Source organism: Phocoena sinus, chromosome 19 (genome assembly GCF_008692025.1).
Source record: "Phocoena sinus isolate mPhoSin1 chromosome 19, mPhoSin1.pri, whole genome shotgun sequence".
Lineage (NCBI taxonomy): Eukaryota > Metazoa > Chordata > Mammalia > Artiodactyla > Phocoenidae > Phocoena > Phocoena sinus.
The window spans coordinates 6,122,705-6,139,858 of record NC_045781.1 but is presented as its reverse complement, the minus strand read 5'-3'; the positions used below and the strand labels follow the sequence as shown (position 1 = coordinate 6,139,858).

The 17,154-nt window shown below is 53.2% G+C and overlaps 2 protein-coding genes and 1 long non-coding RNA gene across 3 annotated transcripts in view; 1 reads left to right on the top strand and 2 right to left on the bottom strand.

Annotated features, from left to right (window-relative positions):
* The window catches only part of EMC10 (ER membrane protein complex subunit 10), a 41,573-nt gene extending 35,302 nt beyond the window's left edge, over positions 1-6,271 (top strand). Inside the window, exon 7 of the mRNA XM_032612903.1 lies at positions 6,056-6,271. Coding sequence (XP_032468794.1) covers positions 6,056-6,130 — 75 coding nt within the window. The 3' untranslated portion in view covers positions 6,131-6,271. The remainder of the gene's footprint in view (positions 1-6,055) is intronic.
* The window catches only part of LRRC4B (leucine rich repeat containing 4B), a 39,033-nt gene that overhangs the window by 4,282 nt on the left and 17,597 nt on the right, over positions 1-17,154 (bottom strand). The window lies entirely within an intron of this gene.
* On the bottom strand, positions 959-9,155 carry LOC116743894. Its single transcript, XR_004346909.1, has 3 exons — positions 8,645-9,155; positions 5,488-5,490; positions 959-970 (listed from the first exon to the last, which is right to left on the bottom strand). It is a non-coding gene; the product is annotated as an uncharacterized LOC116743894 (long non-coding RNA).

Sequence of the window (17,154 nt, the reverse complement as noted above, 5' to 3'; positions counted from 1 at the left end):
ACCACATTTCTCATAACTTTGGCACCAAACCTGATCAGAACTCATGTGAAGCTGTTTAAAGCTTTTATTGATCCCACTCATGTGACTATTCAAAGATTCCACTCTAGAAACATACCCAGATTTGATAAGGGGTATAAGATCAACTGGAGGTGCTGTAAAAATCTATGCTGTATATTAATACCTTTCTAATATCAGGTGCCCAAACTCAACTAGCCTCAAGCGTTTCACATGAGGGATTAAGAATTATCTCCATCTAAGCGGGAGGAGATGGAGGCACAGAGAGGTGCAGTGACTTGCCCAGGGATGCACAGGAGGGGATGGCAGATCTGGGATTGGACCGAGCTTGTCTGGCTCCAGAGTCACGGCTCTTAATCCCTGAACTTGGCTGCCACCTCTCAGGGCTGAGGCTGATGCACCACAGAAGGGGCAGTGTTGGGCTGGGCATGGAAGGCCGAATCTTACCAGATTCTCCCCACTGATCACTGAGCCAGGTACACTGAGGCACAGAAGACCATGCAGCCATCAGATAGCGTTTCTGAAGCCTAGTTAACGCCATGGAAACACTTGCATTATAATATTAAGGGGATAATGGTGAACTCTAGGTAGCACACTGTGTGCTTGTCACTTTGTAGAACTAAAAAAAGCAGCTGAGGAATTAGGTATCTGCGTATATGCACCGAGAAAAGACTGCAAGGAAATGCCCTAACCACTTCTTAGTGGTGAACTCCAGCTGATGAGGATTATGGGCAATTTTAACTCAAGTTATTTTTTCTTTAATGAACAAAAATTACTTTTTTTTTTTTTTCGGCCGTGCTGCGCGGTATGTAGGATCCTAGTTCCCTGACCGGGGGTCGAACCCGTGCCCCTGAAGTGGAAGTGCAGAGCTTTAACCACTGGACCGCCAGGGAAGTCCCCCAAATTATTTTTAAGTAGAAAAACACTGTAAAAACTTTAAGAGAAAAGACTCTACCTGGGAGGCACCCAGCATAAGGAAAATAATATTCCTGGTACAGTTATCATCATAAGACAATAGCAGCCACCATTTCTGCCAGCGCGATCCAACAGAAATACGACACCAGCTACCTGTTTAATTTTAAATTTCCTAGAGGCTACATTAAAAAAAAAAACCAAGGCAGATGAAACCAATTTTAATAATTGATTAGCCCAGTAGGTCCAAAATATTATGATTTCAACATGTAACCAAGAGGGAAACTTACAAATGAGATATTTTACTCTCTTTTCACACTAAGTCTTCGGGGGTCCGAGGTGTGTTTCACAGTCCACGCCCTCGGCAGCAGGTCCTGCATTTCCCCTCAATAACAGTATATTGTGAGCGTTTTCCCATATCATGGATATGCTTCTAAAACCTGACTTCCGTGGCCACCTAGAATCCCTCCCCGGGGCTACACCTCCTTTCTGATGTTGAGATGGAATTGCCAAGGTCAGTTGTTTTTTTTTGCGATATGCGGGCCTCTACCCTGTTGCGGCCTCTCCCGTCGCGGAGCACAGGCTCCGGACGCGCAGGCTCAGCGGCCATGGCTCACGGGCCCAGCCGCTCCGCGGCATGTGGGATCTTCCCGGACCGGGGCACGAACCCGCGTCCCCTGCATCGGCAGGCAGACTCTCAACCACTGCGCCACCAGGGAAGCCCTGACAAGGTCAGTTTTTTATTTTCCCTAACATGCTTCCGCCTCCTCTCATTTCTGGCAGCGAACACGGGCTAATCTTTAGAACTGGACGAGGATCACGAGGGCTGGCCTGGGGTCTCTGCAGCCTGCCGGCGGTGTGGCCTATGCGGCCGTGCCTGTGTGCGGTGAGAAGAAGGGGGCGCCGGAGAGCCTTGGCCTGACAGCCCTCGGGCCCTGGAGCCGCAGCTCTGCTGCGTGGGCCGCTGGAGCCTTGGTTTCCTCCTCTGAGGGACCCCGGGAAGAGCCCAGCCCCTCGCCTCCCACCGTGTTCTCTTGCTGCCTGCCCATCCCGTGAGGTTCTAAACAACAGCACAACGAAAAGCTTTCCTGATCAAACAGGCCCCTTTGCTTTGCTCGACTCTTGAGTTTCCCAAATATAATAACCCGAGAACCCTTCTCACAGGCTGCCTTTTATCACTGCCCCGGGAAACGCTGGCAAAGCACCAAGCAGGCCTCTAGTTGCTGTTTCTAATAATAATAACAGTGGTAATAATAATAAGAGGATCCAGGCATTACTAATCGCTAGGGAGAGAATGAAGTAATGATCCAGTCATTACTAATCGCTAGGGAGAGAATGAAGTAATGATCCAGTCATCACTAATCGCTAGGGAGAGAATGAAGTCTGAAGGTCAGACTTGAGGGTTTGGACGGACAAATTGAGAACAAAGGGATTGCTGGCCCAGGTGTTGGAGTCGCCCCCTTGCCTGGTCTGAGCCACATGTAGTTCCGGGGGCTCCCCAGTTCCCAGCAAACCCATCTGCATGCCCCACCCCGCCCCCGCTCCTCCCGGGGTCCCTGTTCTCAGCGTGGCCCCTCCAGCCTGCCTTCCCAGTCGAGAGCGGGCCTGCAGCCTAGAGCCCCCTGCATCGTCCACGGCCTCCCCTCGTTAGGGTTGGTCAGCCAGCAAGCCTGCCGGTTCTAATCCTTTTGAATGTCTCATCTTCTCTGTCCCCACGGTCCAGCTCAGGCCTCAAACTGCCTGGCCTCCAGTCTCTCCCCTCAAGTTCATCTCCAGGGCCTTGCCACACCCAGAGCTGGCCCTGCCTCTGCTTTCCTCTAGAGCCCTCCGTGGCTCCCCAGTGCCCTCCAAGGAAATTCAGCCTGCCTTGGAAGCCCCGCTTGGCCTGGCCTATAGGCTCCCCTCACTTGCAGCCCTCACTCTGGCTACATTTCAGCCAGTATCAACTTCTTGGAGCTCACAGGCACTCCCCCTTTGCATACACTCTTTCTTCTGCTCAGAATTCCCTTCCCTTTTCATCCACCTCGAAAACCCCTGCTCACTCCCTTGGACCCAGCCCAAATGTCTCACACTCATCCATCCATGCTTATTTATTTATTTAATTTTTGCGGTACGCGGGCCTCTCACTGTTGTGGCCTCTCCCGCCGCGGAGCACAGGCTCCGGACGCGCAGGCTCAGCGGTCATGGCTCACGGGCCCAGCCGCTCCGCGGCATGTGGGATCCTCCCGGACCGGGGCACAAACCCGTGTCCCCTGCATCGGCAGGCGGACTCTCAACCACTGCGCCGCCAGGGAAGCCCATCGCTTATTTATTGAACGGGGATAAAGGAGTTCTGAAGGGGCAAATGGAGGAGGACCATTCTCTGTGGAAGGGCGTTGTAATGTCAGCCCTGCAGAGCTGTTTCGAGGATGCGAGGTAATCGGTGAGATTTGCTCAGCACAAGGCTTGGCGCTTGCAGGTGGCATCTGGGCTGCAGTGATGAATGCCAGGCTCTGGGCTGGGTGTCCCCATCCGTCAGCTCAGCTTGTCCGCACCAGCCCTGCAGGGCAGGTGTTGTTAGCTCACTTTCACAAAAGGAACCACTCAGCGAGGTTACTCGATGAGGGGTTTGAACCCGGGCAGCACACAGGCCAGCATCGTGCCCCGTTTCAGAGATTAGGAGCTGAGGCTCAGTGAGGTCAAGCGACTCAGCAGGGCTGCTCACCTTCCCGGGGGAAAGTGGGAAGCCTGCAGCTGGGAGTCCAGCCCAGGTCTCCCTGATCCTCTGGACAAAGCAACTGAAACTACACCATGTCCATAAGGTGCGTCCTGGCAGAGCCCGAGGCTGCGGCTGCTCCACGTGCTTTGTCCCAGTTGCGATGAGAAGGGGGTGTGTGAAGGGAGATGCAGGGGCACTCCCAAAGCGGGTGGGGTCCCCCCGCCAGTCACTTGAATGATGCACTTGGGAATAAGCAGGACGGGGGTGTTGCTGCGAAGGGAAGTCTGGTTTTATTGAGGATGTGCTGTAGGGTTGCTTAAAATAGTGAGTCCCTTTATTTTTAACAGGATTCCAGTCTTTTCTCCCTCCTCCTCTCTGCAGGGTGACTGGGGAGTAGCCTAGTGGGTGGGGGGTGGAGTCAGGGCTGGGTCTGAGTCTCGGCTTTGCTGTTGACCAGCTGTGTGAACTTGGCCGAGTGTCCTAACGTCTCTGAGCCCACTTTCCTCGCAGGTCCTGCAGGGTTATTGTGAGGCTTGGACAAGATAATGAATGCTTGGGACATGGCAAGCAGGCAATAATACATATTTTTAAATTGTTGATGTAGCTGATAATGATCATTAACAATTGTCCTGCCTCTGGGCTTCCAGTTTCTTCCCCAGCCCCTTTCCTCTACATCAGCCGTCAGAATTGTCTAAGATGCAGTTCAGACCCTGCCAAATCCCTGCTCACAGCCCTCCCATGGCTCCCTATGACCCTCAGCCTGGTGTCAGAGGCTCTGCAGGACCTGCCCCACTGGCCTCTCCTCTACTCCAGCCACAGGGAGATGTATGGGGTTCTATATGCTCATCAGGCTCTGCTCAGCCTCTCTGCCTTTGCACAAGCTGTGCCCTCTGCCTGGAATGCCATCTTCCCCCTAGTTCTCTGGGATGTTCCAATCGCTTTCTGCCAGGAGGCTCTCTTTGGCCTCCTGTTCACCGACTCATCACAGGCATTCTCTTATCAGACCCTTCTCACACTGGTTCAATGCATCTGTCTCCTTGTCTAGGCTGTGAGTCTTCATGAGTAGAGACTCCATCTGAGTCATTTCTGCATTCCCTGCACTCAGGGCAAGGCCTAGTTCATGGCGGGCTTCAGAATGGACAAGGCTTATATTTGGAGAGTACCCACTGTGTGAGTCAATGTGCCTGCACGGCTTTCGGCCTGGGTGACAGCACCCAAAATGTTGAAATCCTCAGTGACAGAACTTGGGAGCTGAAAGAGCACCAGTGTTCTGTTTTTGGTTCTGTTTTCAACTTATTCTTCTTTTTGCCTTAAAGTCCATGTGTCTGATATTATTAAAGACACACCAGCTTTCTTTAGGTTACTGTTTGCCATCATTTTTGCTTTCATCCTTTCTGTCTTTATGTTTTAGGTATGTCTCTTGGATTTTTTTTTTTTTTTTTTTTTTTTTTGTGGTACATGGGCCTCTCACTGCTGTGGCCTCTCCCGTTGCGGAGCACAGGCTCCGGACGCGCAGGCTCAGCGGCCATGGCTCACGGGCCCAGCCGCTCCGTGGCATGTGGGATCTTCCCGGACCGGGGCACGAACCTGTGTCCCCTGCATCGGCAGGTGGACTCTCAACCACTGCGCCACCAGGGAAGCCCTGGATTTTGTTTTTAATTCAGTCTGAAAATCTCTGTCTTTTGACAGGAAGTTTAGTCTGTTTACATTTATTGTAATGACTAATCTATTTGGAATTATTCTTCCTATGTTTTTTCATGCTTTCTATTTGTCCTGATTTTTTTTTTTTTGCAGGCTAGTCATTCCCCTTTCCTATGACCTTTTGCAAAGATCGAGTTTCTGATTCTATTTCCCCCATTTACTATCTTAGGATTTATGTATTTTCTCTTCTTTTAGTGGTTAGCCTTAAGATTTAGCATGCATACCTAAAGACCAAAGCCAATCAACTCCTCTCCTCTTCTTCCAAACAATACAAGGCTGATCCCATCTCTGACTCTGACAAAGTGCCATCCAGGGCGGGTTTCTAATAAGGCAAAAGGGGGGATCCAGTATGTGTTAAGTGCCTAGTATTCACTGGACCCTGTGCTAAACACTCTGAGGTCATGATCTCCTTGAATCCTTGTGGAAATCCTGTCACATGGAGATTATCAACCACATGTCCCTGCCTTCCTTCTTCGTATTTGATGGTTTACAGCCGAGGGAATGGAGGTTCACTGAGGTAAAGTCATTTGCCCTCAGTCTCACTGCTCCAAAGTAGCAGAACTAGGACTCAAAGTCGGCTTCTCCTCAATCTAAACACCAGGTCTCCACCATGCACACCCACCTAAACCAAGAGGGTTGGGCTGTGTGTGGGTTTTGGTGTGTTTTTTGAGCTGCAGAGCCCGTTCATCATTCAAACATTACCCATGTGGTGATTTGCTCATTTGACAGATATTCTTTGAGTGCCTGCTATGTGTCAAGCATCGTGCTGGTTCTGGGGATCCTGCATGGACAAGACAGCCATAGCCAACTTCCCAGAGCCTGACCTTGAGAGGGGAAGAGAAACACTAAACATATTACTAATTCTAGAAAAAACCCTGTTGTGATCTGTTGGGATTTTTAAGAAAATAAACTGTCAAGAAATCCCTTATTAAAAATTTAACTGTGGTTGGAAAATGATGAGGTGAATTGTTCATCTTATCGCTATTAAGATAAATCGCTTATATGGGTTTTGAATGTAATGAACCGATAACAAAAGTTTAGTAAGCTTACTGTTGGTTTTCTTTTATCTCGTTAATTATTTTACGTTCATAATTTAAAAGCCTTTTTTTTTTTTTTTTTTCCCCCCACACCGGCTGTTTTTATGACAACTCCCCATATTTCTTCCTTCTCTGAGATCAGGGACTTGTGCATCGCTTTTCAGTAGGGATTTCCCTGACCGCCAGGATGTGGCCAGAGCCGGCCAAGCATGGGGGCCAGTGTAGGCTCCTGCCTTTGCTCACTGAGCCCCCCTGCCCCGCCCCAGGCCTAGACTCGGCCTCCTGGGGCCTCAGTCTCCTCTGTAACGTGGGGACAGGGGCCCTGAGGACTAAGAGACAACAAGCATGTACCACGACAACACAGCCCAGCTCAGGGGCAGGGTGGCCACTCAGAATGCAGCACCCCCTCCATCCTCGCCGCTACCCCCTCACCGCCAAAAACAAATCCTAAATTTGTCCCTGCTAGGAGGTTCCAGGCCATGTCAGGCAACCCCTCTGACAGGGGTGGGGGGCATCCTAGAGGCTCCATGTCCCACCCCCAGCGGCCATCCTGGGCGAGGGCAGATGGAACCAGCCTCGGCCTCCACCATGGGCCGGCCAACCTCAGCTACAGGAGGCAGGCAGGAAGGGCTCTGGCCAGAGCGAGAGAGGAGAGAGCCTGATCCCCACGGGTCCTCAGCTGCCCAAATGACCACTGTGCTCAGACAGACCTGTCTCATCCCCGGCTCCCAGCCCTGCCCGGCTGTCATTGCAGGTTGAGCCCTGCGGTCTGGTGGTTAAAGCTCTGGGGTCAGACAGCCGGGGTCCTGATCCAGACTCTGCCCTTTACTGCTTCTATGACTTGGAGCAAATTTCAGACCCCCTGGGGCCACTTCCCCATCTGTACAGCGGGGCTTATAAGATCTACCTCCTAGAATTGGGGAGAAGTTGCCCTCAACCCCCAACCCAGGAGCCCAGATGAGTATGTAAACCTGCGTGCAGACAATGCAGGGGCGAGCTCTATACCAGAGGGGGGTGCCAGCCGCTAAGTGCACCCCAGCTTTGCCTAAGATGGTGGGTGGGGGGGAGTGGGGTTAGGCTCAGGCTCAAGGCACGCCCCCTCCCCCACTTGCACCTCCCTCTCCTCCTTGACTGTTTCACTCAGCTCATCTCCATCCAAAACACACTGGCATTGGAATTCCCTGGCGGTCCAGTGGTTAGGGCTCCATGCTTCCACTGCAGGGGGCACGGGTTTGATCCCTGGTCGGGGAACTAAGATCCCACATGCCGTGTGGCACAGCCCAGAACACCAGCATTGGGACTTCCCTGGTGGCGCAACGGTTAAGAACCTGCCTGTCAATGCAGGGGACACGGGTTCGAGCCCTGGTCCGGGAAGATCCCACATGCTGCGGAGCAACTAAGCTCGCGCGCCACAACTACTGAAGCCTCCACGCTTAGAGCCTGGGCTCTGCAACAAGAGAAGCCACCACAATGAGAAGCCCGCACACCTCAACAAAGAGTAGCCCCTGCTCACTGCAACTAGAGAAAGCCCACGCACAGCAACGAAGACCCAACGCAGCCAAAAATAAATAAATAAATAACAAAACAAACAAACAAAAAAACACTGGCATTGTGCTGTGCACCTCCTGCACTGTCTCTGTTTCCTCCCAGCTTCACCAGAGCAGGGACGTGAATCTGTCCTGCTCACTGTGCCTACAGCAGGGCCTGGCACACAGTAGGTGCTTAATAAATGAATCAGGTATGTGAATTGGGTGATGGACTAGCCAGGGCCAGTCAGACACGGGAGGGACAGGCAGTGAAGGGAGAGGGACGCATGAGTCTCAGCCTCCTCTCAGTTGGAGCCTGTTTCCAGGTGGAGACTTCATGGTGGCATCTTGAGGATCACACCTGTGCCCGGTGTGGGCAAGCACAGAAAGTGACTTTTGTCTATTCAGGGACAGCGTGTTTTCCGAAGGGAGGGAAGGGTGTCTGAGCCCAGCAGGGGGCGTCCCTGAGTAAGGTGCGGCTGGGACACCCAGTTTAAGAAGGGTCTTCTCTTGGGGGAACATGGGCCATTTTAAAGCCCAGGAATGACGTGATGACTCTGGCTGAGGGTTGGGGAACAGACTGTGGCCAGGTGGCCGGGAGGAAGCTTGGGGGAGTGTCCTGATGGGCAAGGTCAGGCCAGAGCAGGGACTCCGGAGATGGAGTCAGGACTCGATTACAGTTCTGTCATCAGTTTGCCAGGGTGGAGAGCCCAGTAGCTACGAATTAGGAAGCATCAGGAATGGCACTGAAGAACCCAAGGCAATCTACAGATTTGATGCAATCCCTATCAAATTACCAATGGCATTTTTCACAGAACTAGAACAAAAAATTTAAAAATTCGTATGGAACACAAATGACCCTGAATACCCAAAGTGACCCTGAGAAAGAAAATCGGAGCTGGAGGAATCAGACTCCCTGACTTCAGACTATACTACAAAGCTATAGTAATCAAAACAGTATGGTACTGGCACAAAAACAGAAATACAGATCAAAGGAATGGTGCTGAAGAAATCCAGTCTTGCAGCCTGCCTGCCTGGGCTAAGTCCCAATTCCACTGACTGTGGCCTCTTGCACCAGAGTCTTACTCCTGCACCTCAGTTTCCTCATCTGTACAGTGGGGATAAGAACAGGCCCTGCTCACAGGGTCGCCGTGGGAAGCGCTTGGAGCAGTGCTGGGTCTGCATGAATCGTCTTCCACTTTCCGCCTCTGAGGCCCTCAGTCTGCTCAACTGAGAAGTGGGGGTGAGATCTGGGCCTGTGGTGAGGTTCAGAGGCCACATGGCTTGGCAAGACGGCAAGCCATTCTCTGATTCATTAACTTAACAGTTGTATTTGTGGACCTACAGTCCATCAGGCTCTGTGCTGAGTGCTGGGGCCAGCGGCGACCACAAGTGTGACCAACAGATTTGGGCACCAGAGGGACCCGTGGGCCTGACTGGAACGGGGGCTCAGAGAAGGTGCCTCTGAGGCCAAGACGTTTCTCTTATTCAAGAAAGATGACAGTGACCGACCCTGATGATGGTCTCACTATCAACACTAGCTGGACCTCTCAGGAGCTGACCGCTCGCCAGTCCCTCTTCCCTCATCTGAGCTGCTGAGGCCACTGAGTCCCTAGGGCCCCCAAGACCACCTGGCATGCAGTGGTTCTCATTATATGCTGGTCCAAAGTTTAAAGACATGGAACTTCTTGGTGGCTCTAAGATGGAAGGACTGTTATCCCCATTTTACTGATGACAAAACTGAGGCCGCGATGAGTTCCATAATGTTCTTGAGGAGTTGTGATTCAAACCCCAATGGTTCCTTACAGTCTTAAGTGCTGGTGTTACCTAGGTGATTGGGAAACTGGAAGAGTATTCCAGAAAGAGGAAACACCATGTGTGAAGGTGCTGAGCTAGGAGGGAGTGGAAAGGGCCAGTGTGATGCCCAGGATGCAGGAGGCTGGAGGGGGGAGGAGTGTGGCTGCGTCCTGCAGGACACTTCCTTCATCAGGGTAGGTACCAGAGGGAACACCTCAGGGTCTGATGTTCAAAGAAGCGGACCAGCTCTCTGGCATCAGACTTGCCCCGTGAGGTGTGAGGCAGGAAGCGTGTATCACCCTTTCCTGAGCCGCTCACCAACAAAGTCTGAGGCAGCCTTGGTGCTACCCCCCACCTTCAGGCCCTCCAGCCCAAGGCAGGCAGGCCACTCTCATGGAATAAATGGGGGAGGGGCTCCACCCACATCTCCTCCGGCTCGAAAAAACTAAATCTAAAACCAGGCAGAGTGAGAGCCCCAAACTGGAGCCGATCTAAATGCCCATCAATAGAAATGCGTAAAGGAATGGAGGTATCTGCATCAGATAGAATGTGATCCAACGATACGAAAGGAAAAGCGGAAAAGCCACAGCCACAGGAAACACCACGGATGCGTCTCCGCAGCTGTGCTAAGCCAAGGGAGCCGGACATGCAGGAGTGTAGGCGCCTGATTCCCCTGGCCTGGAGGACTCTGGGGAGGGTTGTCTCTGGGGAGAAGGGGGAGGAAATGAGGGGAGAGCACAGGGGCTTCAGGGGTCTTTATATTCTATTTCTTGCCCTGGTGGCACTGACGTGGCCCTTCTCTTTCTGATGACCTTTTGAGCTGGACGTGCACGTCCGTGTTCTTATGTGTGTGTTACACGTGATAATAAAAGTAAGTCAGGAAGAAACAGACAAGGCATCTGGAGTCCCATTTGACAGGTGTGGAAACTGAGTGCCAGAGGGGGCGACGGGATGATCCAGGGTTCTGGGGGTGCTTCCAGGGGAAGGAAGGAGGAAACCAGACTCAGGATGGAAGCTGGAAAGGTTGAATTAGGCATCCAGTCCTGGGGGGCCTGGGTGTGGCCCCTGAGGCTGGCTGCTCCTTCCTGCCCAGGTGACCCGAGTGTCCCACGGGCCTGCAGGTGGGGCTGCCCTTGCTGACCTCTAGAGAGGACAATGCCGCACCCCTCGGTCCACCATTCCCTTCCTTCAAGGGCTCTGGCTGGGAAAAGTCCATCTGGTCAAAAACTCCCTGTATTTCCTGATGCTGGTGGGATCGGCCACCTGGAAAATCGCAAACTAGCATGTAACTGAAAAGCCATTTCTGGTGTTTGCCTTGGTCACGCACTACGGTGGGTTCTTCTTTGCAACAGATTGACTTTCCTAAAGCTGAACCCTGGCTGGCAGGGCCTTGCTTCTCCACGGTGGCTCCTGGGGCCCGGGACAAGCCACCGGGGTCACTGCCATCTGGGTGACCTTGGACAAGCAGATGAACAAGCCACCTGCGCCTCTGTTTCCGCATCTGTCAAGTGGGAACAATCCCACCATCAGGGAGACAAACGGGTCAGGGCAAATCCTCCACAAACTGTAGTTTCGCCTGCCTTCTCCGGGGAAAGGCGAGCAAATCCCAGTGTAGACCTTTGTCTTCGGCTCGTGTAACATTTTGTACTTGTTATTTTTACATTTAATTTTTCCTGATTACAAAAAGTATTAAATGCCCTCACTGAAGAAAATTTAGGGAAGAAAGAAAACATAAAGAAGAAATTAAGGGAATTCCTTGGCGTTCCAGTGGTCAAGACTTGGTGCGTTCACTGCCGTGGGCCCGGGGTTCAATCCCTGGTCGGGGAGCTAAGATCCCACAAGCCTGGCGGCGCGGCCAAGGGAAAAAAAAAAAGGCACTGTGAAAGTATCTGGGCGGTCCCTGAATTTTGTTTTAAATTAAATTTTAGAGACACATTGGACATACTCCTTGCATCCTTTGAAAAGCTCAGTATGACCTTCTAAGCATTCCCCCGTGTCCTTCAGTTGTCTTCGAAACTCCACTTTGAATCGCTACATGATAACCTGTCGTAAGGACGCGCAGTGATTCCCTGAACCGGTGCCCCGGCCATCAGGAACTGAGGCTGCTTCTACGTTTTGACTGTCGTGCCATCCAGCATTCAACACGACTCTCTGAGCACCTCTGAGGATCTCAGGATGGGCTGATCTGTTTCTTAGGACGGAAGCCTATTTCCTTGTCAAGTGACTCTACACGCCTTGCCCACAGGACCTCGTGGTAGACCCCTGGAGGGACCAGGGCAGCCCCCTAAAGGCCTGGGTGGGTCAGCATACTTTGTGAGGTTAAGTACATCATGTCTTCCGACCCAGCAATGCCCCCGGTGTACATTCCAAACACATTACCATGCCGCAGCCCCCCAAGGGTTCCTAAAGGAGGCTTTGTGGTAGGGGCAGCTCGAGGCTTCCTGGGAGTGGGTGGGGCAGGAAGGGGGGGTGGGCGCCCATCAAGGAAATGCTGCAGCAGTTAAAGCACCCGAGTACACACACACACACACACACACACACACGCACACACACGCACACACACGCACACACACACACGCACACACAGGGAGACGTGGACGGCTCTTAACAGCCCAGGCCACGTGAAAACAGTGGACAAAGAAAGCCATCTATAACGCACCTTCATTTACATAAATTAAAAATACCTGCCCACAAAGCAACAATAAGCATTTTGCAAGAACTCACACAAGCAGAAAGATCCAGAGTAAACACATGAGGGTGGTTGGCTCTGGGGGAGGGGAGGGGAGCAGACGAGGGGCAAGGAGACGAGGCTGTGACCTGTGACCGAGAAAGGGGGCCCAGGGAGGACCCCTGCCTGCCTGAGGAGGGGGGAGCTGGCTGAGCCCAGCCCAGCGGCACAGCGTCTATGTGGACCCACAGTGCACAGGGAAACAGAGGTGTCCCTGGGCCCGCCGGGTGGTGGCAGGTGCCCGGCTTGAGTGGCAACAGGGCTACAGGGCAGAGGGAAGGCGAGTCCCCAGGGCTTTGCCTAGAAGGCATCTCTGTAGGCTCAGCCCCTGTCCCCGTGGCCACGTGTGCTTGGAGTCTCCGCGCTCCCTGCGTGGTCCTCGCCCTCGCTGGACCGCGGGCCAGGGGTGAGTGGGAACAGGTGATGGGAACCTCAAGGCTGCCCCAGTTCTCAGGGCGGGCACTGCAGGATTCACCCCCTGCTCCCGCTCACGGAGGCTCCCCCGGTCTCTGCCAGGTCCCCTGGGGCTGGCCTTCCATTCTCAAATAACTGCTGATCACCTACTGTGCGCCAGACTCTGGTCTAGGTGCTGGGGATGACACAGGGAGCAGGGCGAAGTCCCTGCCCTCATGGAAGTGACCATCTGGGCAGGAGCCAGATGACAAGCAGGTGACCGTGGACATGGGGGACTCTCGAATCTCCACAACTCAGGCCACCTCTACGGAGCTTGGATGCCGGGCCTCGTGTGCGTGCGCCTTGCGGGGGTCACAGCCTCCGACCCCACAATCCCACTTCTAGGAATTTATCCCAAGGGCAGAATCCAGAATAGTACAAAGAACAAGAACTGAGGATGTTCACTGCAGTGTTGTTTACATCAATGAAAACACTGGGTGGCGCAGTGGTTAAGAATCTGCCTGCCAATGCAGGGGACACGGGTTCGAGCCCTGGTCCGGGAAGATCCCACATGCCGCGGAGCAGCTAAGCCCGTGTGCCACAACGTGCGCCTGCGCTCTAGAGCCCGCGAGCCACAAGTACTGAGCCCGCGTGACACAACTACTGAAACCCATACCCCTAGAGCCTGTGCTCCTCAACAAGAGAAGCCACCGCAATGAGAAGCCTGTGCACCTCAACCAAGAGTAGCCCCTGCTCACCGCAACTAGAGAAAGCCCGTGAGCAGCAACGAAGACCCCAAAATAAATAAACAAATTTATAAAATAAAATAAAACACTGGAAATAAGATGGGACTAGTTAATTAACTGGACGCTCACGCATCGGAATCCAATGCAGTCATTAAAATCCACATAACAGACAAGTGTCAGAATCAGGGAGAAAGATATTCATGGTTGAACTCCTAGGTGCCAAAAGTCAGTTGCCAGCCAGTAAGAAATGGGGTGATTCCATTTTTTCTTTTTTTTTTTATTTAAAAAAACCAAAACATCCATTTAGAGACCCAACCCTGTCGTGCATACAGAGGTGTGCATGCAGAGTCTCTGAATAAAAAGACACCAAATGTTAATGGGAGTTACCTGTGGTTGTCGGATTACACTTGGCTTTTGTCCCTGTGTTCTTACTTAGGTATCTTTTCTAGTTTTTCTAAAACCACATTTACATAGGCACAGAAAAGAGCCAGGAAGGCTTTAAAACAAAATGTAAACAGTAGTTATGTATATCTAGGTAGTGGGACCAGGGATGAGTTTTTCATTTCTTATCTGGATAATTAAAATGTTATTTGGTAAAACCCCTCTAACGGTGGCCCCACTCTTCCCGCCATCTGTGAGGTGTCCACCGAGGGAGGAAGATTCCATTGAACATTTTGAATCGTTCACTTTTGCAGACTGGACATTCCCTGGCCTAAGGGAATGTGCAGTCTGGGGGGTGGGGTGGGGTTGGAGGTCTCCAGAGCAGGGGGCTGCAGGAATCCCCAGGGGTGAGAAACGAAAGTGTTAGGATTCAAGACATGCTTCCCATCTTTTAACGTGGCCACTTTTGTGCAAGCTTTATAATATACATGATCCATGGATGCTGTAGACCTTTGCATGACTGTAGTAATAAAATTCATATATGTATATTCTGACAGGGATGTGGGTCACATCGTTTGGAGACCAGTGGCCTGGGAGATGGGGTGAGAGACACACGAGCAGACAGGTCCAACCAAGGGGTCCACTCAGACCTACAGAGTCATCCTCTCTCCTTCTCTTCCCATATCCACTTTGCTGGAAAATCCTGCAGTCTCCACCTTCAAAACAGACCCAGGGGCTTCCCTCGTGTTGCAGTGGTCAAGAATCCACCTGCCAGTGCAGGAGAAACAGATTCGAGCCGTGGTCAGGGAAGATCCTACATGCTGCAGAGCAACTAAGCCCGTGCACCACAACAACTGAGCCTGCATGCCACAACTACTGAAGCCCGCATGCCTAGAGCCCGTGCTCCACAAGAGAAGCCCGCTCACCGCAATGAAGAGTAGCTACCCCTTGTCGCAATTAGAGAAAGCCCGTGCACAGCAACAAAGACCCAACGCAGCCAAAAAACCAACCAACCAGCCAACCAAACAAACAAACAAAACACACCACCAAAAAACAGACCCAGAATCTGTCTGCTCCCCACACCTCCACCGCAACCAGTCTGGGCCAACCTGGGGCCGCCAGTCTCTCTTTCTCGTGAACTCTGCACCAGCCTCCAAACAGGCCTCTCTGCCATCGCCCTTGCCCCTACAGTCCCCACACCTTGGCCAGAGAGAGACTCAAGTCAGAGCCCGTCTGTCCTCTACTCAGAGCCTCCCCTGGCTCCTGTCTCATGGAGAGAAGAGCCCAAGTCCTCACCATGACCATGAGGCCCCTTTGTCCCACCTCTGTCCTCACCCCCTGCCCTCTCCCCATAGTTCACTCCACTCCAGCCACGCCAGGCTCATGGCTTTTCCTCCTACACACCAGGCAGGCTCTACCCCAGGGCCTTTGCACCTGCTGCCCCCTGCCTGGAATGCCCCACAAGGCTCCCACCGTCACCTCCTCCAAACATTTTTTCAGATGTCACCTTCTCCATGAGGCCACCCTGACCTCCGTGTCTTTTTTTTTTTTTTTTTTTTTGGCGGATCCGAGTAGCTTGCGGGATCTTACTTCCCCGACCAGGGATTGAACCCGGGTCCCTGGCAGTGAGAGCACCGGATCCTAACCACTGGACCACCAGGGAATTCCCAGAGAACCACTGTTTTAAAGGCATTTGGTCAATCCCCTGTCCCCATGCAGGCCTCTCCTATCCCAGCCCATAGAACCAGGAGAGAAGAGGGCTCTGAGCTAAACTTCCCCTCCCCCACTGCACATCCTGGTCTGACCCTGGGGAAGAGGAAGGGATCAGGGCCCCCATCTGACTGTCCTGGACAGCCTGGGGACCAGAGCCCCCCTCTGTGGGGGCAGAGAGGGGACCTCTTAGGGGTTCAATGCCAAGGGCAAGGCTGTCCCTTCCTGGGTGGCCGTGGGGCAAGGACCACTGAAGCTGGAGTTGCGTCACATCACCACACCCCTGCCCCTGCAGGACTGCGTCCCTGGGCTCCAGGCCCACCTCACCAGCTGCCTCCACCTAGAGGCTACCTTTTCTGCTCGTGTGGTTTGAGTCAGCCTCACACACGTCAAGCCGCAGTCTCAGCTGCTCTGTCCGTGCCTCCCTTTAGGGGGCGACACCCTCCCTTCATTCTCGCCATACACCTGCGCCCTTGTTGCCGGTACTCCATGCATCCTTTGTGTATTCATGTGACAGTCCACAGATGCTGCTAGGACCAGCTCTGGGCAAAGCCCTTCCCTGCCCCTGAGTGGCTTACATTCTAGAAGGGAAGAGGCAGTCCACCAATAAACAGGATGGCACGCCAGGCTGGGATAACCGGGAAATGGGAACCGGAAGCGGAGAGGTTAGAGCATCAAGAATCGCGTCTGCGACGAGGAGCCGCTGAGTTCACACCACCAGCAGCATCCCTTTGGAGGAACTGGGCCGTTTTCTCTTTGGGGGGGCTCACTGAACAATTCAGTCCTACCAACAGCTGCTCAGTGGCCGGCACTGCACTAGGTGCCCACGCCCCAGTCCAGGGCAGGGCACTGGCTGACATGTGACAGCGACCAAGCGACACCGGCGCCACAGCTCCGCCACCTCCTGATGGCATACACTCAACCCATCCTCCCAGGGGCCACCACACAAGCCTGATGGTGCCCTCTGCCTAAAGCACTCCAGAGCCCCCCTGGACTCTGTGGAATGAAGTCCAGCCTCTTCTGTGATAACCAGTCCCCCTCCCGGCCCTGAGGGGCTGCTCAGACGATCCCTCTGCCTGAATACACCTCTCTTGGGTCCTGGGGTCCCGCAGGCAAACCTCCCCTCACCATCTTCCTCTCCGGGCCCCAAGCGCCCCAGCATCTCCGTCCTCCCCCTTAGTGCTTTGGTCTGTTCAGCGTCTCTTGGTTGTCTTACACGTGGGGGGCCGTAGTCTAGGCACTCGGGACACATCTGTGAGTAAAACCGACAGCCACACACGCCCTCCCTGATCTCACACTCCAGGCCTCTGTCTAGAAGTAAATGGGCATTGTGTTAAATGCTGAGGGCCGTGGGGGACGGAACTGGATGGGGGAAGGGGGTGGTGGCTGCAGGAGGAGGGGTTGCTGGCTGCAGCTTTAAAGACCTGGAGGTCAGGGGAATTCCCTGGTGGACCAGCGGTTAGCGCTTGCACTGTGGTGGCCCAGGCTCAAAAAAAAAAAACCCAGTGTT